General features: G+C 44.8%; 1 protein-coding gene across 1 annotated transcript in view; it reads left to right on the plus strand.

Annotated features, from left to right (window-relative positions):
* Positions 1–19,656, plus strand: part of MAPK1 (mitogen-activated protein kinase 1) — a 73,817-nt gene extending 54,161 nt beyond the window's left edge. The window contains exons 7-9 of the mRNA XM_079762460.1: positions 10,445–10,554; positions 13,441–13,566; positions 15,762–19,656. Of these exons, the coding sequence (XP_079618586.1) occupies positions 10,445–10,554; positions 13,441–13,557 (227 nt within the window). The 3' untranslated portion in view covers positions 13,558–13,566; positions 15,762–19,656. The remainder of the gene's footprint in view (positions 1–10,444; positions 10,555–13,440; positions 13,567–15,761) is intronic.
* The last annotated feature ends 5,317 nt before the right edge of the window (positions 19,657–24,973 follow it).

Raw genomic sequence — 24,973 nt, forward strand, 5'->3', positions numbered from 1 at the left:
TGGGACCCTTCCATACAAGAGCCAACGCTCTATCCACTGAGCCAAACCAGCTAGGGCTAGATCATTCTTTTAATTGTGTTTTTCAAGCCTTTCTAATAATTTTGTCTGCTGGATATATCAATAACTTAGAGAAGTATGTCAAAATCGCCTACCTGGTGATGGATTTATCAGTATCTTCTAGCAGTTCCTTCAGGCTTTGTATTTACTGTGATTACTAATGTATTTAGATTTATTTCTAAATAAATTGTATTTTGTACTTTCTATTTTTCTATTTCTTATTCATTTCTCCTTTCTTGCCATCTTTTGGATTGATTTTAGTGCTATTTTTCCCCTGCTATTTTATTCTTGTGGTTTTTGTTTTTTACACTCATTTTTTAGGTATATTTGCTATTTTTTTGTCTTTTATCTCTGGTTTATTATTTATTTAGATTAAACCTTTATCTTTTCTTAGAGCTGTTTAAAGTTCACAGCAAAATTGAGGGAGAGAGAGAGATTTTTCACATACCTCTCCCTTTGCGCCCCCCCCCCCCCCCACACACACACACACACACACATACCTAGCCTCCCCCATTATCCACATCCCCTACCAGGGCAGTACATTTATTACAATTGATGAACCTACATTGACACATCTTAAGCATGCAAAGTCCATAGTTTACATTATGTTTCACTCTTGGTGTTGTACATTCCATGGGTTTGGTCAAATATATAATGACATATCCATCATTAGATGGAAGTACTTTTTTTATACATTTATTCTTTCATTTTTCCTTTTACTCATTTGAAAATTCTTATATGTTTACTCTTTCAGTGGTTGCCCTAGATGGTATTTAGAAGTCTGTGTCTTTCCTGTGATTTGAAACTATCACTGTGTAGTAATTAACCCTTTTTCTGTCTAGTTAATGCTTTGCTTCACAATTTATTTAGTTTGAATTAGTATGGACACACCATCTTTCTTTTAGTTAGTACTTGCTTGGCATATTTCATTCTCATGATTTTACTTTCAGTGTTTGTGTTCTTATAAAGAACATTTACTTGGATTTAAAAAAATCTAGTCTGGCAAAAAGAAAAGAAAGAAAAGTCATTAATTCCATTTTTCCTCACATCACAGTAATAAGCATCAATAAGTTTGATAGCCTACTGTGTGGTCAAGGCTGTGGGGAAACGATGTTCTCAGAGACAGCTGGTGGGGTGTAAATTGGTTGATTCTCTCTGGAGGACAATTTGGCAATTCTGTCACATGTCTTTTGTTCCAGCAATTCTGGCTGGGTATTGAACTTTTGGGTCTGCCAACCAAATGGGGAGAAGTGGCATTTTAATTTGTTTTTTCTTTAATTAAGAGTGAGAATGAATATTTTTTCACATGTTTGTTAGAAATTTCTGGTTGTTGAATCCCTTGAACCAGCAGTATTACAGATTTTTCTTCAAAGGGATCGAGCTTCAGATTCTCTCAAATCTTGAGGGGGAAGAAATAATATTCAACAGATGGTGCTGGGCTAGTTGAATAGCTACTTGGAAGAAAATCAGTTTAAATTATTACACATCAAAATAAATCCAAAAAAATAATGATTAAATACTTTTTTCCAAAAATCATACCATTAGAAACTAACAAGTATTTAGAGTATTCAATATTTTTTTCTCATCTCTGCATGGAGAATGACTATCTTCCTAAAAAAAAAACAAACATAAAGGAAAGATAGTAGATTTGATCACATAAAAGTTTTAAAACTTAAAGTAGATTAGATGGAACAGGTGTGGACAACAGGTATAAAATGTTGTAAACTGAATAAGCCTTAAAGGAGCCCTGTCCTGTCATTTTGAAGGCAGCACAGCATAGTGGTTAAGCTGTGTGCTCTGGAGTCAGGCTCCTGAGTTCAAACAAGCTCCACCACCTCAGGTCTTTCACTTTGGGCAAGTTATTAAACCTCTCTCTTTCACAATTTCTTCATCTCAAATTGGGGGAAATGGCATTTCCCCCCTCCTAGGGTAATTTAGGAAGGTTAAGTAAATTATTAGTTTTTAATGTTAGACTCATCATTAATATTATCAGTGTATAAAATGCAGAGAGAAATCAGTGGATAAATAAATGAGCAAAGGAAAAGAACACAATCTATAAAAATAACAATTAAGAAATTTACAGGATCATAATTAAGAAATTTTGAAATTAGGAGTAACAGTTCGGCAGTTAGCGTGTGAGAATCTAGTTTGTGCCAGGTTGAATTTAAGACACCTGTTAGACAGTAGAAACAAACTAAATGCCGAATGTTTATTGAATGGTTGAGTAAATTAGGATGGATCTACATAAAGGAATATTGAAAGTCATTAAAAGTTTTTGTGAGGGTCTTTTTTTGTAAAACATTTTACAGCATGGGAAAATACTAATTAGCAATATCCACTAGGGCAGTGGTCAGCAAACTCATTAGTCAACAGAGCCAAATATCAACAGTACAACGATTGAAATTTCTTTTGAGAGCCATATTTTTTAAACTTAAACTTCTTCTAACGCCACTTCTTCAAAATAGACTTGCCCAGGCCGTGGTATTTTGTGGAAGAGCCACACTCAAGGGGCCAAAGAGCCGCATGTGGCTTGCGAGCCGCAGTTTGCCGACCACGGTACTAGGGAAATAATACAGCATTTATTACATATAGTATGATCTCACTTATGTACAAGGAAATGCATACAAAAATTCTACAAAATATATCAAAACATTAGCAGTGGTGAGAGAAAGGAAGGGAGAGAGAAACATCAATGTGAGATCAGTTGCCTTCCATATGCACCCCGACTAGGGCTCGAACCCACAACCCAGGTATGAGCCCTGACCAGGGAATTCGCCCAGCAGCCTTTCGGTGCACAAGACAATGCTCACTGCTCAACCAATTTACCCACTCTGGCTGGGCTCAGACATTTTCTTTATTTGGCTTTCAGGAAATCACTGGATACACCTTCTCAACCTCCATATATAGACACTTCTCTTCCCAATCTCTAACTGCTGGAGTAAGCCGGACTCTCTTCTTCAGCCTCTTCTCTTTGCTTCTGTCTCCTGCTTCCTAGGGGGTCAATTGCAATCACTTGACTTTAAATAACTATAAATTAGTGACTCCCATATTCGCATCTCCTGCCCTACCTCTCCTCTAAACTCCAGACTTAAATACCAAGTAGCATGTTTAATAGGCCTCACAAACTTAATATAGCAAATATTACTCTTTACTTTTCCCCCAAATCTGCTCTTTTCTGTGGCGTTTTATGCCATAGTACTAGTAAATGAAACCTGGGGTCTGCAATTACTCTGAAAAACAAACACATAAAGAAACAAAACTTGCCCTAGCCCAGTGGTCGGCAAACTCATTAGTCAACAGAGCCAAATATCAACAGAACAACAATTGAAATTTCTTTTGAGAGTCAATTTTTTAAAACTTCTTCTAACACCACTTCTTCAAAATAGACTCACCCAGGCCATGGTATTTTGTAGAAGAGCCACACTCAAGGGGCCAAAGAGCCGCATGTGGCTCGCGAGCCACCATTTGCCGACCACAGCCCTAGCCGGTTTGGCTCACTGGATAGAGCGTCTGCCTGCGGACTGAAGGGTCCCAGGTTGCAGGCTCAATTCCCAGTGTGGGGTGTGCAGGAGGCAGCCGATCAATGATTCTCTCTTTTCCTTTCCCTTCCTCCCTGAAATCAATATATTTTTTTAAAAAAGAAAGAAACAAAATTTGAGTTCTTTTTTAGTCCATCAGCAAATGCTATCAGCTCCATCTTCAAATTATAACCACGCCCCCCAGTGACCCAAGCGGAGGCCCTGGCATCTTTCATCTCTTGCTTGAATTACTAGGATAGCTTCCTAACTGGTCATATGGCTTCTACTCTTGTCTTCCTATGGTTTATGTATATTTAGAACCCAGATGGAGTTATATTACTTACTAGAGGCCCAGTGCACGAAATTCGTATGGGGGGGGTGTGTCCTTCAGCCCAGCCTGCACCCTCTTCAATCTGGGATCCCTCTCACAATCCAGGACTGCTGGCTCCCAACTGCTCGCCTGCCTGCCTTCCTGATTGCCTCTAACCGCTTCTGCCTGCCAGCCTGATCACCCCCTAACCACTCCCCTGCCAGTCTGATTGATGCCTAACTGCTCCCCTGCCAGCCTGTTTGCCCCTAACTGCTCTCCCCTGCAGGCCTGGTCACCCCTAACTGCCCTCCCCTGCAGGCTTGATCGCCCCCAACTGCCCTCCCTTGCATGCCTGGTCCCTCTCAACTGCCCTCCCCTGCTGGCTATCTTGTGTCCACATGGGGGCAGCCATCTTGTGTGTTGGAGTGATGGTCAGTTTGTATATTACTCTTTTATTAGATAGGATAGAGGCCTGGTGCATGGGTGGGGGGCATCTGGTTTGCCCTGAAGAGTGTCCCGGATCAGGGTGGGGGTTCCCTTGGGGTGTGGGGTGGCCTGTGCGAGGGTCCTGTGGTGGTTTGCAGGCTGGCCACGCTCCCCAGTGACCCAAGCGGAGGCCCTGGTATCTTGGATTTATTTATTTTCTATAATTGAAACTTTGTAACCTTGAGCGGAGCCAAGCCTCCTGCTTTCTCCGTGGCCGCAGCCATTTTTGTTGGGATTTATTTATCTTCTATAATTGAAACTTTGTAGCCTTGAGTGGAGGCCTAGTCGGGCCAGGGTGTGTGGAAAGCTTGGCTTCCTCCATTACCGAGGAAACCCAAGCATCCTGCTCTCTCCATGGCCGCAGCAATCTTTGGTTAATTTGCATACTTGCTCCTGATTGGCTGGTGGGCGTGGTTTGTTGGTGTCGTGGAGTGATGGTTAATTTGCATATTGCTCTTTTATTAGATAGGGTAGAAACCATTAAATGGCTTTCCATCACACAATATTAAACCTAAGGCCCAGGGTCCTATATCATCTGCCCCCAGTTTACTATTGTGTTCCCTATATCTTAAAAAGAAAAAAACATTAGCAGTGCTTACCTTTGAATGATGGGGCTGTGGGTACTGGAGTTGAACGATCTTGGGTGAGTCATTCACACAGATTAGAGGGTCAGCTATTGGAGGCCTTCTCACTTCTACGTAATGAGAACCTGTCTACTGACTTAAGCCTGAAGAAGGACTTCACCGGCTCTCATAGAAGACAGGGCCGTAGTGTTGAGATTCCCAGACACAGTCACTTTGACTGGAACCTGGGCTTTTTTTCTTCCGGCATGGCCTTCCTCTTGCACTATATTTTTAGTCTCGTGGTGGGGGTGACAAGATGGCCACTAGCAGCTTCAGGCACACACTGACAGGTCTCCTGATAGTTTCACCTTAGGGCTGGCACTCATTGTCTCTTTGGACCCATCCCAGACTGGTCATTTTGGCCAAGGGAACCCACCCAGGTGACTGGCTAAGCCACTGTCACCACTCCCACAGCACAGCCAGGGTGGGTGGGCAAGCCTGAGAGCTCCCCATGGTAAGAGCAGCTCATGTGGTTAGAGGGCAGTGGACACTGGTGAGCAAAACCAACAGACAAAAAGAGACGAGGAATTCTGCATGAAAAAAAGTTGAGGAATTCTGTCCTTTCTCCCCCACTTTTATTTTTTAAATTTTAAAAAATGTAGTTTATTCAATAAGTCTCTCCATTTCTCAGATAACCTACTGTTTGAAAAGCTTCTAGACTTTGTTATTATCCCTACAAATATATATATGTTGTAAATGTGACCATAAGCTATGTCCTTTTTTATTCCCGACAGAGAGTTACATTTATTCATCTGAAGCTTGGGTGAGAGTTCTAGGCTAAAAATAGATCTGGGAGTTATTTTACACATGGCATTTGAAATCATGCAAGAGGTTCAGAGGATAGAAGAATGAGATGTATAAGAAGCTGGATGCCCTGACTGGTTTGGCTCAGTGGATAGAGCGTCGGACTTCGGACTTAGGGGTCCTATGTTCGATTCCGGTCAAGGGCATGTAACTTAGTTGCGGGCACATCCCCGTTGGGGCTTGTGCAGGAGGCAGCTGATCGATGTTTCTCTCTCATCTATGTTTCTAGCTCTCTACCCTCTCCCTCTCTCTCTGTAAAAAATCAATAAAATATATATATATTTTAAAAAAGAAGCTGGATAACATGAACCTTCAGTGGGCAATGGAATAGGAACTCTTGAAAACTAGAAAGAATGGACAAAGAAATTAACTAGTTCAGTATTTTACAGAAGCAGAAGGTGGCATTATAAGAAAGAAGACATGTTCAGCAGTCTCCAGGCAGCAGAGAGGCTTCTAATTAAGGGGTCATTGTGACCTCATAAGAGCAGTTAAAGCATTAGTGTGAGAAATTTGAAATGGAAAGTGGAGAGAAATTAGTGGTTCAGATGAGGGAGAGCTGGTTGTGATCAGGCCACATGTCGCAGAGATTTGGCTTTAATTAGGGAGAGGATCTCCTCTTTCCACAATAAGGATATGTGTGAATTTGGGTGGAGGGACATCCAGGAATGTCACTCCTGGGCATCTCAGTTTTCTCAGTAGCACCCTCAGTGAGATCTGCTGAGGGTAATGAGGTCCAGTTGATAGGAAGGTTATGCTTCAAGCTGTAGGAGCTGAGAAGACTCTTAGAATAGAGAAGGGGCAGACCAGGATTTTCCAGAGCAGTTGGGGGGCCTTCATGAGATTTTAAAAAAGGAAAGAAGCTTGCAATTTGTACCATAGGAGTTCTCAATAGCATACTCCTTACACCTCTGAGGTCCCAAAGTCCTTCCAGGGTGTCTGTGAGGATAAAACTATTTTTATAATAGAAGGCATTTTTTACACTTTTCTCTGCTGCCATCTGCACTCTTGGTTCAGAAGCAGTGGTGAGCAAGACTGCCCGCACCTCAACCCAAGACAAGGTGGTGACAGTGCCATGCCCTCACAGCTAAAAACCAATGCCAACTGCAGTCAGAATGTTCTTGTTGAAGCAATAAGAAATACTCTTTATTAAACCCACCCTTCATATATGTCTTTTTAATGTTCTATGTGGCAAAATGGGAAGTACACATAGAACATGTCTGCCACATATGATTGCCCTGGTTTTCTCAAGGAAAAGCACTTGTGCAGTTTGAATTTTGAGCTGAATTAGCTGTTTTTTAAAATTAATCCTCAAAAGTTTGGGGGCATTTTGTTTGTTTTTCTTAATCCTCATCTGAGGATATTTTTTCACTTCATTTGTTTATTTTTTTTAGAGAGAGAGTAGCAGGGGTGGGGGGGAAGGGGGAGAGAGAGAAACATCGATATGAGAGAGACATGTCGATTGGTTGCCTCCTGCACACGCCCCGACCAGGGCTGGAGATCCAACCTGCAACCCAGGTATGTGCCCTTCATTGGTAATAAAACCTGTGACCCTTCGGTGTATGGGCCAACGCTCTAACCACTTAGAACACTGGCCAGGACGATCCTCCATAGTTTTTAAGGGTAGGGTTCTGTGGTCAGAGAGTTGTGGTAGCACAGTTTGCACAGGTAGGTCATTTTCTTGGTCCCCATTAAGAAACTCAGGTTGAGGATGGAAGTGACAGGCTGCAGCCTTGATCCAGGATCAGTTTTGCTGGGTAGATGAGATGGACCCAAAGCCATGCGATGGAGAGCCAGTCTGATGACCCACCATGGGGTCTAGGCTGCGAGGTGGGGGAAGCCTGCGATGGGCCAGAAGGGTGGGGTTATATTGCTAAGCACCCACTGAAACTAAAGAGAAGGTGTGAGTTCTGAGAGGGCACCAGAGAGAGTCAGAGATCACGGTCAGCCCTGGAGCGACTTCAGTCTCTTAGGAGAAATAAGACCTGTGTCCAAGGAAACATATGCACAGGCAGCGTGATTCATGCCATCTGAATGGTGCCAGCGGATTGCTGTGTGGTGTGGGAGGGGGAGGCTGGGCACGCTAACTGTGGGATCAGCACCTGCCAGCTGCTTCCCATTCTCTCCTTTTCCCCTTCTGTAGTTGTGATTAATGCTAGAAATATCACTTGCAGTAAAAGGAGGCTAGAGATCCAATTATTTTTCAAGTAGCAAAATAAAGTTACCTTCCTTGGAAATTGTTACCTGGAAGATGAAGGGCCTAGAATTTTTTAACTTGAAGGAACTAAGAGATCTGTTTTAGAAATGCTTAAACTACCAGGTGCCTTGAAGTGGGAACATACCCCACCCCCAGCTATTTAGAAATATTGCTTTAGAATGAGACTGTGGCTAGCCTGACCTGGACTTTTTCTGACACAGATGGTGTCTAATTGGCAAAAGGACAAATGACTTCTAATCTCAGCAAAGTTCTTGGGGAAATGTCTGAGCTCTTTTGAGAGGGGGAGGGGTGGTGGGGAGTAGGTAAGGTAGATTTTATTACCTGTGTTACAGATAAGACTCTAAAACTTACTCAGCAAGGATTGTGTCATGTGTACATATATCTGTCTGGTATTCCATGGGACTCAGATGTGAGCAGGAGGTGCCTCAGTTCTTGACCATCATGCTACACTGTCCCGCCCCTTGAGAGAGCCTCCTCTGAAACCAAGCCAGATGTAGGCTGAGACCCCATGTCACAGCTGCAGAAATGACACCTCCTCTGCTGCCCAGACTGCTTCAGTCAAATCCTAACATGTCTAGATGCCCAAGAGCCTCCTCTGCTCTGACAAGTCTTCTAACCTGTAGAACAAAATGTCATTGTTCCCTGATATCCTAAGGTAAACTCACGTGTGTTAAAACAATTATTGATAGAGGCAAAAATTCATTATATGTGCTTTAAAAAAAACGTTTACATTTCCCCTTAGGGATATGAGAAAAATTCTTTGCTATGTGGAATTTCTCATTATGCCCAACTTGTGGTTTACCACATTTATTTTCTCTTAATTGTCTTGAAGATCAAGATGGGTGGCATGCAACTAGGGGAGTCACTAGTTGGCGTTAGATGAGCATGCAAAAAGCATGCACACACATTAACAAACACACGCCCTTAGAGTGACCTCAGGCAGTTAGGTGCCTCTTCAGCCCTCCACCTGCTCTCTGGAGTTTGACTTCCTAGCACATAAGCAGTCACTTCAAAAGGTGCATTGGCCTGTTGCTCTCAAAGATTAAATGAATGAGTAAAATTATTCTCCTCTACCATTGTACACTTAGAGCTTAATGGCATGTGGATGAGGTTGATAACCTAATAAATTATCACTGCTTCATTAAGTAGATGCCACTGTGGGTTTTTTGTTTGGTTAAGTGTCACTATATTCGTTAGGACTTAGGAGAGGCTTGGATAGCTTTTTGGCTCCTCTTAGGATTTAAAGAAAGGACCTGCCACTTAAATTGAAAACCGTTGGTTTGAGCGTCATTAAATAAGAGACATTTTTAAAAGAAGCCTCCTACCCCCCAGCTGGTGTCGCTCAGTTGGTAGAAGCATTGTCCAGTACACCAAGGAGTGGTGGGTTTGATTCCCGGTAAGGGCACATACCCAAGGTTTTTGTTCTATTTACAGTTATGGATGTGTATGGGAGGCAACCAATCAGTGTATATCTCTCACATCCCATATCTGTATCTGTCACTCCCTCTCTCTAAACATTTTTTTTTAATTTTAGATCTTTCAAAAAAGAAGTCCCCTTTGCTACCGCTTTATCAGAACAATAATGTATTTTCTGACACTTATTGTTTCTCATTGACATCTACTTCTGATACTAAATCCAGGAAGTGTTCTGTCACACTTCCCTTAACCCTTGTCCCAGCTGGAGTTTGCCATGCCTTTTGGCTATCCTCATGATTTGAGAAGTTCCCTGGATACTAGGTATGGAGGAGTCCATCAGGATAAACTGTCATTCACCCCCTCTCCCCCATCTTATTCCTGTTGATCCCACACTTGCTTCCTACTGTTACACTCTCATCGTGAAAGAAATGTTCAGCTGCTAACTATGGTCAGATCGAGAGGATACTTTTAGTTTGGGGCCTTGGAGAAAGATGCCAAGGTGCAGAACAGACGGGGCACCTTTGCTTCACACATGAACCTTGGCCAGGACCTGGAAGAAGGGGACTGAAACCACATAGGAGGACAAGTGGCCATTTTCTTCTATTACCTTGGAGGTCTCTCCTGTATGTTGAAAGATAAGTTGACCATTGCAGAAATCACTTTGGAGTTGACTTAAGAGAAGTACATACATAAAACTGTTGCTTTTGACATCTACAGAGCAGAGTAGTGATTTAGGAAAAGTCCAGGTGTGGCAGACGGACTTGGGTTTGAATTGTCGTCTTCCACTTTCAGCCTTTGGCTGAGGGTCCCCTTTCTAAGTCTGGGTCTGCAAGTGTCAGATGGTCACAGTCTCAGGAAGCTCAGAGACATCATAGACACCCAGTGTGCTGACTCTTCTTCCCAAGGCGATGCTTAGCTCATTTGTTTGTGAGTCACTTTGCTCAAACAGGAAATGGAAAGTATTTCAGTGATTATTCCTTTGGTTTCTCACCACTGCAAAACTTTCTCTTTGTAGCTCTGGATTTACTGGACAAAATGTTGACCTTCAACCCTCACAAGAGGATTGAAGTAGAACAGGCGCTAGCCCACCCGTATCTGGAGCAGTATTATGACCCAAGTGATGAGGTAAGCGCCTGTGCTCCTTGCTGCTTCTGCAGGGCCCAGCCCGGAGGGGCCCAGAGGCCTTTGTGGATTGTTCTGAGAGATGCTTGGTGCTGTGCCTAGTCCTCCCACAGTGCCTGCCTCCTCTGCCTGGAGGCCTAATTCTGTCAGCACAGCTTGAAACCCTTCCCCCATCCTCTTCAGTCCCTTTTATCTTAGAAAACTTCTAGCAGGGGTGGGGCTGGGACATAGTTGGATAAAGGGGAGCACAGATAAGGAAGGGGTCAAAGATTGGAGACCATTGTCATGGTCTGTGGCAGGTAGAGACACCTGAACCAAAGTGCCTGTCCTGAGGATAGAGAGGAGGTTGCCTGCTTGGGGATGGGTGTCATGTAGATTAAGGGGGTGGAGAGGTCAGCCTGGACAGTTCCCCTATAGCTTGGTGACTTCAAGTATGGTGTACCTCCCTGAAGATGGGAACACAAGAGCCTATTGTGAGAAATGATGAGTCCACAGGTTAATGTGGCAGGTCTCCAGAGCATTCTGGAGATCCAACTAAAGATAGCAGAGAAAAATGCAATATGAACCAATGTTGGGATCTTTCTAGTTGAGGCCATATGTGTAGAAAACAAGCCTTCACACTCCTGTTTTTGAAAGAGGGAGAGCCAAGGGGTGGAGGGTATTAAAATTAAAGGGAAAAATGGAAGAGGAGAGGAAAAGCTATATCAGCTAAAAGCTGATAAATGAAAGAAAAAAAAAAAAGAAATCAAGAGGAAGTATTTATTAAGCAGCTTTTCCTTCCACCTTTATCCCCTCCTCCAGAAACAAGACATCTTGCAAAGATACCTACCAAGGGTAAATAACAGGGAACTAGGTGAGGGAGTGTATCTTTTGGAGCCCTCGGTATCCCTGTGAGCTAGATTTCCAAAGCCCCTGTGTCCTCATCACAAGCTGGTTGCCACCCGTACCCGGGAGGGGATTGGGAGGATTAGGATGGCGTAGGTAGGGACACGCAGTGTGATCCCACACAGAGCCATCCCTCAGGGAGAGCTAGCTACTTGTTTACTTCTTCATGGACACAAATTCTTTTTCCCCTTTTAAGAGGCCAAAGCTTAGTGTAGATTTTGGGGCCCATATTTTCTTTCTGTAAGGTCTGGTGTGAGGAATATGTGAATAGGCATCCAATGATTGACAACTGGTATCATCATTAGATTAGTTCTATAACATAGTGTCAGTGGGGGCACTTAAAAATAAAAATATAAATAATATTAACTGACTAATTCTGTTTTTTTGTCATTGATAATGTATGAGTTGTTTTTTTACATAGATAGTTTTAATCTATACTTAAGTAGCTGTCTAGTTAAGAGAGTTAAAAGAAAATTTGCAGGAAAAATACAAAAAAGATCACTTTGTAGTCTTTTTACAGTATTATTATTAAAGTTTTGGAGTATTTCCTGCCCAGCTTACATTTCTGTATCTAAATTTTAAAAATAAAATAGGGTTTATTCTGTTTAACATAAACATGGGTATTTTCCCATGATACGGTAAAACCTCAATATAAAGGATTAATTTGGGAGAGGGGATATCAGTTAAAACCGAAAATCCATCATGTAATAAAGTAGGTTTTCCGAATGCATATGTTAAAAAATTGACAAAATAGTTTACCTGTTTTTACTTATATAGACACATTTGTGTAATTAAAATTAAGTATGTATGAAAAGTTTCATTTCACAGAAAAGTTTTCTATGTGTATTACAGTCATTTTAGATTTATACTGACTAGGTCTAGTAAATGCGTGCATTCACCAGTCACCGAGAGGAGACGGAGGCCTACGGCTAGAGCCTGGCTTAGCACACTGGGACATCGGCAGACAGGCGTTGAAACTACTGCAAAATCACCCCACTCGACAGCAGAGCCAATTGCCCTTCGAGATGCAGTGTGATCACATACTAGTCATTCGCTGAGCATTGTTTATGACCGATGACTCTCCGATTTAAATATGTAGACTATAGTTACAGATACATAATGTTTACGTGGGTGAAATTATTGCAGTGTTTTTTTCCAACATATGGCCTATTGGCTAAAATTCGTTAAAAATAACAGTGAGTTAATAAGAAAATAACCTATTAATTTAATTATGAGCAAATATTGGTTAAAAGCATTTTAAAATTAACAGGGCATTAATTTTCACATATGACATACAGACCGGAAACTTTGTCCATTAAATCCAAAGTCCGTTATATCAAGGTCTGCAAAATCGAGGGTTTACTGTACTAATCTTTCTTGTAGCTTCATTATATATATATATATATTTTTTAATTGATTTCAGAGAGGAAGGGAGAGGGAGAGAGAGATAGAAACATCAATGATGAAAGAGAATCTTGATCGGCTGCCTCTTGTAAGCCCCTTACTGAGGATCGAACCCACAACCTGGGCATGTGCCCTTGACCAGAATCACCCGGGATCTTTCAGTCCGCAGACCGATGCTCTATCCACTGAGCCAAACCGGCTAGGGCTGTAATTTCATTTTTGACACTCCATAATATTTCTTCATATAAAGATATTATAATGTATTTAATCAAATACATCTATTTGAGTATCTTGGGTTTTGATTGTATAAACATACCATCACCATCACCCCTACAAGTTTCTGTGACTCTTAACTTTCAGTGCCTTAAAACATTTGAAAATTATTCTGGGATACGTTCAGATGGATACTCGTAATGAATTCAGTTGCTCCCTGTTCGTTTATTAAGTGCTCACAGGAAGTGCACTTTGAGGCATGTGGGGCACAAGTACATAGATACTTACCATAGCTCTTGGTCGTTAGTAGATGTCAGTCTTGTGTAAGTTTCAGAGATCCTAACCATAACAACTGTTGTCTACTAAATACTTTGTTTTCTCTTAAAGCCCATCGCTGAAGCACCATTCAAGTTTGACATGGAATTGGATGACTTGCCTAAGGAGAAGCTCAAAGAACTCATTTTTGAAGAGACTGCTAGATTCCAGCCTGGATATAGATCTTAAATTTGTCAGGTACCTGGAGCTTTGACCATACAATAAGCCCTAGTGAGGGAAAGAGAATATAAATTAAAAGTTATCTAAAAGAAAGTAGGATCTCTGTAGACCTGCATGGAAGCTTCATGAGTTTAGATTATAAGATATGGTGGACAATACAGTGATATTGGTAGATTTTTAAAAAGCAAGTGCTCAAAAAAAGGAAATGCAAATCTTGATTTTAGAGAACGTATGGAAGAGGGAGAATAGAGCTTGTATTAGAACCCTATAGAAGTGAATGGTGAAATAAAGAATTACAACCAAGGGTTGAGCATTTGCTGTGGAAATGCTCCGGACAGACTGGCTTGGAGGGGCTGGAGGTGTCCTTTGGCAAGCAGCAGTATCATGTGCAGCGTGCAAACAAGTGGCCCAAGGGGTGCTATGCTTGTATTAGAATAGGAAGCCACCTGGTGGCATTGGAAGAGCAGATTCTGCAAGTGGTAGACATTTGGGGGTTTCTTACCTGGGTCTGTATTGCATTCTCCCATGCCTTTTAATTTTCATACTAGAGGCCCCGATGCTCGAAATTAGAGCAAGAGTAGACCTTCCTTCCCCCAGCTGCCTGCACCGGCTTCCCTCTGTGGCACCCGGGACCTGAGCTTCCCTCGCAGCCCCGGCTTTGTCCGGAAGGACGTCTGGTCTAATTAGCATATTATGCTTTTATTATTATAGATTATTATAGATACTGAGGTCTGAGGACAATGGCTCAGGCCAAGGATTTCAGTGGCAGTGTTTTCACTTCTCCCAAGGAAGGTACAAAACTAAGAGAAACCGTGAAATTAATTCATTACATACAGTGGCTGCTTTAAGAAGTGATTCTCAGAAGTGTGGTCTGTGTCCGTCCGTCTCCCCATCGCTCCCCCCACCCCCAGCAATCTGTGTTTTAATATGTCTTCCAGAGGATTCTGACACTCATGGTTGAGAAACACTAGCCTGTAAGTGGTTAGAGTAGATTTGACCCATTTGTGATTCTTAACTTTCAGTGCCTTAAAACATTTGAAAATTATTCTGGGTTAAGCTTAGATGGATACTCGTAATGAAATCAGTTGCTCCCTGTTCGTTTATTAAGTGCTCACAGGAAGTGCACTTTGAGAAATATAATTCCTCCAAGTGAAATAGAGACTTTGGGATAAAGGAGGGGGAGATGTGCTCCTTGTACTTTTGGAGGTGACCCATTTGCAAACATCTGGAGAGCCAGGTGAACCTTGTCACGTACAGAAAATGAGTGAAGGCTGTCAGCAAGTTGCCACCAGCTGCCTTTCAGGGTGCTCTCAGAGGTCAGCTCCCCTCGACCTGGATGATGAGAACCCGCTCCTGCCTGTGGGAACTAGGCCACAGTTCCCTACTCTCCAGAATCGGGCCGCCATCCTCTTCCAACCAGCACTTTGTTTTGCTGTTCTTCTGCACCATAGTCAGAGCATTAGTAACAACACTTTCTGCTGCCTGTGTAGTTGATTTTGTCCTACCTGATCATCCAGAGAGAAAGAGACTTACTAAGAAGAGGGAGAGGGAGAAGAGTTTTTTTACAAAGACCCTAAGACTCTGATTTTGACCATTATTGCGGTGAGTTAATAAAAGGCATCTTGAGTCTACTGAAGCCAGCCAGCCTGTGAGCAAGTGTGTGTGTATCCGTGCGTCCCCCGTCTGAAGAGAGGTGCCTTCGAAGACAGAGCCCCGGCCCTTCAGAGCTGCCATGTTTCACATGCCCAAGTGTTCCAAGCGAAGTGACCTTTTTGCAGGTTTTTTTCCCTTTTTCACTTTTTGTTTTTTCATGATGTTGCCGTTGGTAATGTTTTAATATGGCTTATTCTTTTCATTTTAACACTTTTCTAATGCTGCTGCTGATGTTTTAATGTGATTCATCATTCTTTTTTTTTAATCCTTACCTGAGGAGATATTTTTTTCATTGATTTCTAGAGAGAGTGGGAGGGATGAAGGGATGGAGGAAGGGGAGAGAGAAACATCAATGTGAGAGAGACACATCAATTGGTTGCCTCCCAAATGTGCCCAGACCGGGGCTGGAGATCAAACCTGCTACCGAGGTACATGCCCTTGACCGGGAATTGAACCTGAAACCCTTCTATGTTTGGGCCGACGCTCTCACTACTGAGCCACACCGGCCAGGGCAAATGTGATGCGTTTTTAACTCAGGTTTGTTTGTTTGTTTTCGATAGGACAAGGGATCAGAGGACTGGATGTGCTCAGACATCGGTGTTCTTCTTCCCAGTTCTTGGCCCTGGTCCTGTCGTCAGCCCGTCTCGGCTTACCCACCTTGACTCCTTTGAGCCATTCGGAGGAGCGGTTTCTGGTAGTTGTGGCTTTTATGCTTTCAAAGAATTCCTTCAGTCCAGAGAACTGTTCCTGGCACCCCTGTGTGAGTCACCCACCGGTGACCTGTGGCAGTATGTACTTTCAGTGCACCTACTGCTTACCGTTGCTTTAGTCACTAATCACTTTCTGGTTTGAAAGATGCAGTGGTTCCTCCCTCTCCTGAATACTTTCTTACACGACGCCCTGCTGACCATGCAGTCACACCAGAGATAGATTTTTCCGAGTTGGCTCTCGTCACTGGCGTCTCACTTTATGATAGGGAAGGCTACTACCTAGGGCACTTTAAGTCAGTGACAGCCCCTTATTTGCACTTCACCTTTTCACCATAATTGTTTCCCCAGAGCAGGGACTCGTGGAAACACCTGGGGTGACGATGCCGCCTGCAGCAAGTGCCCCTATCCCGGGAATCTTTGGGGGCGCTTGTCAGCATCTTTCCTCATATCATGTTAGTCACTAACATTTAAGGTATGTGCTATTTGCCCAGCTTTTAGGAAACTGAGTACATTTTTCTAAATAAAAGAATAATGTACTGCACTCAGCAGTTTTACTCTGTAGATTTACTGTGGTTACTTGTACAATTTATAGAGGTATAACACTTGCCAAAATGTGTTATATGCAGAACAGAGTGTTTGCAAGACTTATGCAAAAACCTTTAAAGTGGCAGCTTCACTCTGGATTTAGTGAGAGATGTACAAAGGTCACAGCAGGTGCTGAGGAAAGTACCTGGAGAAGTAGCCAGCAGGCTGCCTGATATCACCGGGGCCGCCCAGGTACGCATGCCCCAAGCTGCTTCCCATGGTGTGCCACCTTCGATGCCTGAGGATTTAGCAGAGGGTAAACACTGCGTCTTTAAATGAGAAAGTGTACAATTTTTTCCTCCTACAGCATGTCAGCATTTCAAGTTCATTTTCAGCCTACAATATAACAGTTTGTAATAGAGCCTTCATGAGCTCACGACATGAAGCACTGTTCTGTCTCAAGTACCAAGTACTCTCAACTGTTTCTGATAATGCCGAGCTAAGACCATCAGAAAAAGCTAGCACTCAGTCACGTTTGGAGCGCAATCCCATATTTTCCTGATCTCTTTAAGTATTTGTTCCTGCCACTGTACACTGTGGCGTTGACCTGGTGTTCTATCCCCGTGCGGTGCCTCCTCTTGACTCCCCCACTGCTCTCTGTGGTGAGATATTTGCCTTGTTCAATAATTACTGTACCCTCGCATGACTGTTACAGCTTTCTGTGCAGAGATGACTGTCCAAGTGCCACATGCCTATGATTGAAATGAAAAATCTATTGTTACCTCTGAGTTGTGTTCCACGGAAAATGCTATTCAGCAGATCACTTAGGAATACTATTTTTAGCTTTTCGTTTCTCAGCTGTCCTTTATTTCTTGTTTGATTTTTGACAGCAATGGAAAATGGGTTTTATGAAGATTGCCTGCTAATATGAAAAGAAATGCACTTGTAACTCATGGAAATAAATGTACATCTTCTATCTTCATATTCATGTTAAGATTCAGTGTTGATTTCCTCTGGATCAGCATGTCCGAAGGGACAGTCAGGCTCAGTTTGTGCTTAGAACAGAAATGCTTACAGGCCTCACCTTCCCACTGGGCACTGCCCAACACTTCGGTTTACATGAAATGACTTAGAAAGCATTTTTTCCCTATTTTTCCTACTTGCACAGAGAAATAAATTCTGACCTGTTTCTTTATTCAAATCATAGGTCTAAAATAATCTCAAACTCTGATGAAGAAGTCCAAACGTCTCAGGTTGGATTCTCTGGTTCTTTCTAAAGAGGGCTTGCCTGTGTGCCCCAGAGCTGCTGCTAGGCACAGCTGAGCACTGGGAAAGGCTGCTCAGCATCCCTCGGCCCCCACCCGGCCCAGGGTCCTGAGGCTCATACCTCATGGGCTAAAGAAGGATGGCTGACTCATCCTCAGTCATTGGAACTGCATCTAGATTCTTGCCCTAAAATACATGATCTTCACCTCCACGCTCAGAGCTGCATGTCAAGGTCCACACAGCATTGACAGGATATAGATCTGACTGTTACTTGATACATTGATAAGTCAGTTTTCATTTTAAAAGGAGCTTTGACAGTTTTATTACTCGTGTTTCTGTGGACTCTAAGTGGAATGTTAGAAATATTATGAGGTTAATCTGCAGTCCTCTAAATAGAAAGCCATAGTCTTGGTTACTAATCCCTGGGAACTGGGCTCTTCCCATCTTTGCTGGAGTCAGATTGGCATGAAACCACTAACTGCATTCTAGAATCACTGCAGCCATATGTTGTGTGCTTTTAATTAATCATGCCAAACTTGGTTTAATAGTTCAGAGAATTATCATAACCAAGGTACCTGGGAAAGGTACTAGCTGTTATGTGCGATAGACTCAACATTTGGATCTTCCTGCATCTCTCAAAATGTATAGATTAGGTAATAAATTTATATTGGTGAGAATGAACACTTTCATTATCGGTATGCTTTCAGACTAATGGCTTTTTTGGTGTCTAAAATGTAAGCAAAAAATTCCTGTTGAAACATTCCAATTCTTTCATTTAGTGTGAAATAAAATACCTAATAGGCCAGTGGGGTGGATTTGAGAGAACTTATGATGACTCTGCTGACTCAGGTCTTCAGAGCTGATAGAGACACGCAGACCATTTTGATGCATGGGGTGAAGAATATCTTTGTATCTGTGTGCAGTACACAGTGCTTGGTGTGTTCACAGTGATTCCTTCTGCTGCAGGCATAGGTGATGGGTGTGGAGGTAGCTGCTAGCTTTCAGGATCCACACATGGTTCATCAGCGGTTGTCTCTAAGGAGTCACAGGTATACTGCCCACGCCGCGTGCCACGTAATATTCAGACCATTCAGAGGAGACTGTTTTACCTTTATTTGCTTATATGTTAATACAGTTTTTAAATTGGTAACTTTTATATAGTACGGTAACGGTATGTTAATATACACATACATATGCACACATGCTTTGGGTCCTTCCATAATACTTTTATATTTGTAAATCAATGTTTTGGAGCAATCCCAAGTTTAAGGGAAATATTTTTGTAAATGTAGTGGTTTTGAAAATCAGAGCAATTCTTTTGCTTATACATTTTTAAAGCATTTGTGCTTTAAAATTGTGATGCTGGTGTTTGAAATATGATATTCCCATAGTGCAGGTGAGAAGCATGGAGCAGTAGAGTGAATCTGTGGTTTCTCTCGCCGTAACCCAGCGCGGCAGGTGGATCAGAAGCGACTGGGAATCCAGAGCGAATTCTCTAGGGTTGCACCAGGTTTACCCTAAAGCTCGTTGCCTTTTTTGTGCTGTTTATCCGTTTAGAGCACTCAAGAAAGTTCTGAAACTGCTTTGTATCTGCTTTGTACTGTTGGTGCCTTCTTGGTATTGTACCCCAAAACTCTGCATAGATTATTTAGTATAATGGTAAGTTTTAAAAAAAAGTTAAAGGAAGATTTTATTAAGAATCTGAATGTTTATTCATTATATTGTTACCATTTAACATTTATTTGTGGTATCTGTGATTTGGTTAATCTGTATAAAAATTGTAAGTAGAAAGGTTTATATTTCATCTTAATTCTTTTGATGTTGTAAACGTACTTTTTAAAAGATGGATTATTTGAATGTCATGGCACCTGACTTGTAAAAAAAAAAAACTACAAAAAAATTAGAATCATTAAATTGTGTCCCTGTGTTACCAAAATAATATAGTACTGTGCATGTATAGTTTAATTGGAATTTTATGTGTGAAAATATGAACTTGTCTGGTCCTTTATTAGAACGTTTCCCAAATAAGTGTATCTTCCTAATCCGACTTTGCTGGTAGTAATTAGTGATGGAAGCACAGGCTGGGCTCCGGGTTCAGTGGTTTTTCAGAGCCCAACTGGGTTCTGCAGATGGTTCTTCAGGCCGCTGGCTGGAGGGGGAGGAAGTCCGTGCGGGAGTCCTGGCGCAGCGCCCACGTGTGTGTCTTCCCACCTCTGCCCGGGGAAGGTGTCATCGGCAGCCTGTTTTCAGACCAAGAACTCATGAACCCTTTAGGGACCTGGACATGCGGTTCTTGTCGACACTGGGCATCATGCAGTAGGATATTTACAAGACAGCATATTGGAAATGTTTCTGGTTTCGTGTAGAAAGACCACAGGTTTTAGGCCCATAACTGGCCTCTGCTTATAGCTGCGCTGGCTTTCGGCAGGTCACTGCTGCTCTGCGCGTCTGTCCCTCACTGGAAAGTGGAACCAGTATCCTTCTCTTGCATGTGGTAGGATTATGAAAGTGTATCTCAACTGTCTAGTAAAGGACCTCAAAAAAAACCAAAACAGTTACTCAGTAAGCAGCAAATCTTCCTAAATGCTTTTTTCTTTCAATTTTTTTGTTAAGGTGGCACTAAAATGTCTGCTAATTGAACTAATTGCTTTCTGATCATCTGAGAGGAAAACCTGTCCACAGCTCGCTCCAGGGAAGTGGGCTCATCCCACCGAACCCGGAGTTTATGACAAGTATTTGAAACACTCACAGGAGAATGGCATTTGCTTTACCTTTGAGAATAACACTCTTTGTTGTCCAAATCCTATAGAAAGCAGTCAAAATAATCATCGTCCTTATTCAGCACAGGACTCTAATAATCATTCTTTTCCACTTTAATTCCAATGAGTTCCTTGCCTTAGCAGTAAGGTGGCCATTCCAGCTGGTGATGCACACCAGCACCCTGGGTGGCCCAGTTTGCTGCATTTAATCAGAACCGGAGTATTCAGAGCTGACTAGTGACTACAGACCGGTTCTCTGAGAAGAGCAGAAACCAAACCCAGAGCTGGTGGAGGCGAGGTATAGACCCTCTGAGCCCTGTGTGGAGGGAGGAGAGAGCAATAAAGAAATTGGTTTTCTTGGGGGACCGGCGTGACTGTTTGAATCTAAGTAAGGAGGGAGGGACAGTGAAAGGGGATGATGGAGTTGGGCCTTGCAGGGCTGAGAGCAGGTAAAGGGTGGGTCTAGGTGGACTTGGGATGTGGAGGCTCTTTCTGAATCTGGGGCCAAGGGGGGCTGAAGACAGGTCATTTTCTCGGTGGAGAGGAAACAGTGGAGTGAGGTTGTCCCCATAGCATGTCTTTTTCAGGTGAAGTGGGAAACAGAGTCTGCAAGAGAGCCACCAATAGAAGCAGAAGTGGGAATGCCCAGCACTGGGGCCTGACTGTGTGTGATGGAGCACATCTGGGGAGCTGCAGTGTTTTTCTCGTGAATGAGGTCATTAGCTGGGTCACACAGGGGCGGGGAGGGGGGATAGGGGTGGCCGGGGGAGAGGCAAGGTGGCAGACCTCCAGGGCTGGCGTGCAGTTGTGGAGGGGAGCCCTAGCGTGCAGGGGATGTGGTGGGAGATGTTGAAAAGCAGGAGGCGGGTCCGAACCCGTCATGCTCTTTGAAAATGTATGGGTTCTGGTACCCAAGTTACCAATGTTGGTGGGTAGGTTTTCCATACAACAAGCACCAAGCAGTTCTTGGGACAACAACTGGATGTCCCAGAATTCAACTTCATTATAATGCTGTCTGCACCGAGATAGTGTCAGGTCCCACAGGTCAGGGGCAGTCCCGTGAGACTGCCTTCCGCTCCCCCACGTCAGATGCCAGTCACAAGCCCAGGTTGTCACTGGGCTTCTGACCAACGGGCTATCTATATAGATCAGGGGTTCCCACACCCCCTCCTCGGGTTCAGTTCATCAGACGAGGGCCATTCAGAAAACCGCGGGCCCACAGAGGGCTTTGTCGTGCTGGGGGTTTTGAAGTGACGTGAGATGGTCAGTAGCGAGCACCCTGTCCACTTTCAGTTGCCAATCACCCAGTGGAAGAAATCAGTTGTGTGGGTTTCTTTTTGCTTGACTTCATGCTGATTTACTAATCCGCCCTCGATCAGATCTGTAGACTGAGTACCTGCTGCCTCATAAACCTGCTGCCAAGCCAGCCCTGGGCGCCTGGAGGCAGTCCCTCAGGTTGCGGATCTCTGACGGCAGGGAGGGAACCTTCCAGCTGAACTATGTCCAGGGGCTTTGCCATAGCATTTCTGTGGGGTCCACAGAGTATGGATTCAAAGGCTGAGAGATGACAGCAGGATCATGAAGAGCTCTTCTCATCTAGAAGCCACGGTCTGTCTCCTGAGGGGCTCAGGAAGACCCTGTGCCACTCCCTCCCCTGGGCCTGGAGAGGCTCGAGGCACCTCCTTATTCTGAAATGAAAGGCATTATTACTCGCTAACGCCTGGAAGGATTACTTCCTGTTTCCTTCTGCCCCTTCACCTTGCGTGTCCTAATTTCTAAACTTGAGAGAGTGTAAGACGTGTCTCTATAATTATGTCCTGCACTCACACATTGGGTGTGGAGAAGCTTTCCACTGAGCCGGCTGGTTCAGAGCGTCCGCCTGTGATGTGCTGGCACGTCCCGGGGCAGAAAGCCCGGCTGGTTAAGCTCCATAACCCTGGCAGCCACGCTGTGGCCCACTGGCTTGGGAAAGAAACGGGGGTGGGGTGGGGTGGGGGTCATAGTGTCAGGGAAGGGAAGCTCCTAATTGGATGGGAGTTGGAGAGGATTGTTCTTGAATTTCTTGGCCAGAGGAGCAGGGGAGCCAATGCCCCCTTTTTTAATAAGACCAACAGGTACCAGCAGCGGCTCTTAGCTGGAGGCGGGCGAGGGAGGCACGTGTGGTGGGAAGAGGGTGTGCAGGGGCTGGGGCCCCAGGGCCAGAGCTTTCAGCACCGGAGGCGATAGACACGAGTTGGCTGTCCCCTCGCAGGGGCCACCGAAGCCGACGCTGAGGCCACTGTGGAGAGTCAGGCCAGGACCAGTGGCCACATCGCCGTTCCCGGGAATCTGCCCCCTTTCGTGTTTCCTCTGAAGCCCTGACAGTGCTTGGCGTCCCAGAGTCGCCATTGCTCCCACCAAAGTACTCCCGTCCGTGAGCATGAGCAACTGGCTGGCCTCCTAGGCGAGGAGAGGTGGGTTTCCTGAGGGTTAACCAGCTCCCAGTGGGGAGGGACCGCCATGGGGACGTGCGGCACCACAAAGCCACGCCGGTTTCTTGTAAAGAATTGCAGTTTCTAAAGATCGCCTTTGGAAATCTTTGCCGCATGTGCACATCCCACACAGCAGTAGTTTTCAATTTTCCAAATATTTCTATCACCAGTGCCCTTTAAAGAGATGAAATCAGTAAAAGTTCTCCTGCTCTGAGTAAGCACAGGTGGGGCAGCCCAGCCCCCCACCCGCCGCCTCCCACAGAAGAACACAAAGCTTCTGCCCCAGGAAATCCAAAAAGTGATCGGAGAAACCCCCGAAGAGCAGATGCCTGCCACGAAGAACAGGTGACTGTTCACACCTCAGGATGGGCCCAGGGAGGGAGCGGCAGCGTGGGCCCTGAGGGGGCGGTAGGAAAAACCCAGTGGCGACGTCGTGCAAGCGGAGGTCGGGGTGGGCAGTAGATGGTACTTAAGGAAGATGAACTTATGCCCGTCGGCCTGTGGACTGAAGGGTCCTGGGTTTGGTTCTGGTCAAGGGCACGTACCTCGGTTGCAGGCTTGATCCCCAGCCCTGGTCGGGGCACGTGTGGGGACGCAATGAATCAATGTGTTTCTCTCACATCAATGTTTGTTTCTCTGTCTCGCCCTCCCTTCCACTTGCTCTAAAAATCAATGGGAAAAATTCTCGGGTGAGGATTAACAACAACAAAGATGAACTTCTAAGGCGATTTAGTATGATGCTTGTATGGGGCGAGTGTCAGGCGCCACTGCATGCTGTGGGCGTCGCCCTAAACGGAACAGGACTGCCCACGGGGTGCTGGTAAGGAAGGGATGGTGCATTCAGTGAATAGTTACACAGACGTGCGACGTGCCAGGTGCTTAAGGAGAACGAATGCAGGCACCACTGCTGTGGCTTTAGAAAAGGCACTGCCCCTGCCAGCGAGGCCAGGGCCACCCCGGGGCTTCACAGGGCGATCACTGGGGCCCGGCCTGGCCTTGCCTAACGCCGCATTAGTGCGACTGTCTCGGTTAAGAAGGAAATGCTGGGCCGCAGCAGGTTTCAGAAAGGAGAGTGGATCTCTCCCTGATGGTCTCCCCGGCAAAATAAAGCCGCGGGGACAGTGTGTGCAGGTCCCAACCCTGGAAGGCCGGGCGGTGGCCTGTGGCAAGGGGCACACAGGGCAAAGGAATTGCAGGAGGGGCTGGGCTGGCAAAGGTCATTCCCGGAAAAGATACGTAGCTACTCACTCGCCTGCGATGTGCAAACAGTGCGTTTACTTTCTGTGATTTGGCCTTGCGTTTTGTTTTTCCTTGGAGGTAATAGATGCACATTTCTGGTTCTGGGTGTCTTGTCAGGCCTCTAAGGGAGCCCCCACTCACCACCACTCTCTGGGCCTCGCACCACGTCCCCACCTGTGTCCCTCCTGGGCAGCAGCCACAGGCAATCGAATCGCCAGGTCAGGTCACAGCGATCTCCCTGTGGGCGGCCCTGGCCTCGCTCCCCACCCGCGGCTACAGCCCACTCACCCCTTGTCCTGGGCTCAGCCCTTCGCACCCATCCTGAGGGTGGCTTTGCCGCTGGTGTTCAGGCTCCAGTGCAGAACAAACGAGGATGGAGGGGAGGCCAGAGGCCCCCACCGCCGGCAGCCCTGCCGCTCGGGTGGGCCTGGGGGGACGGTCCCGGATTCCCCAGAGCCAGGTACATCCTGGTACACGGGAACTTCTTAGTGCAGATGACAGACAGGGATGTCAAGAGGTTTAAAACTTGGTATTCCTCCGGTAAAGGAATCATTAGAACTAACAAGCATTTTATGTGAGATGATATATCACAAAGTGGGGAGGCTGCATGTAGGCCTGAGAATTCCAGGACATTCTGTCCACAAAAACCTTTCATTTTTACCTCTTCCCATTGGTGCCTTCTGTTTACTGACAAGTGGGTCTCCGTCTTCGAGGGGGCCTGTGGCGCTGGGCTGTGGCCTTCATAGTGCTCCTCTGGGGCTCGGCCCCCTCAGTAAGACAGGCAGGCTAGAGGGGCTGGCGT

This window comes from Cnephaeus nilssonii, assembly GCF_951640355.1.
Source record: "Cnephaeus nilssonii genome assembly, chromosome: 22".
NCBI lineage: Eukaryota > Metazoa > Chordata > Mammalia > Chiroptera > Vespertilionidae > Cnephaeus > Cnephaeus nilssonii.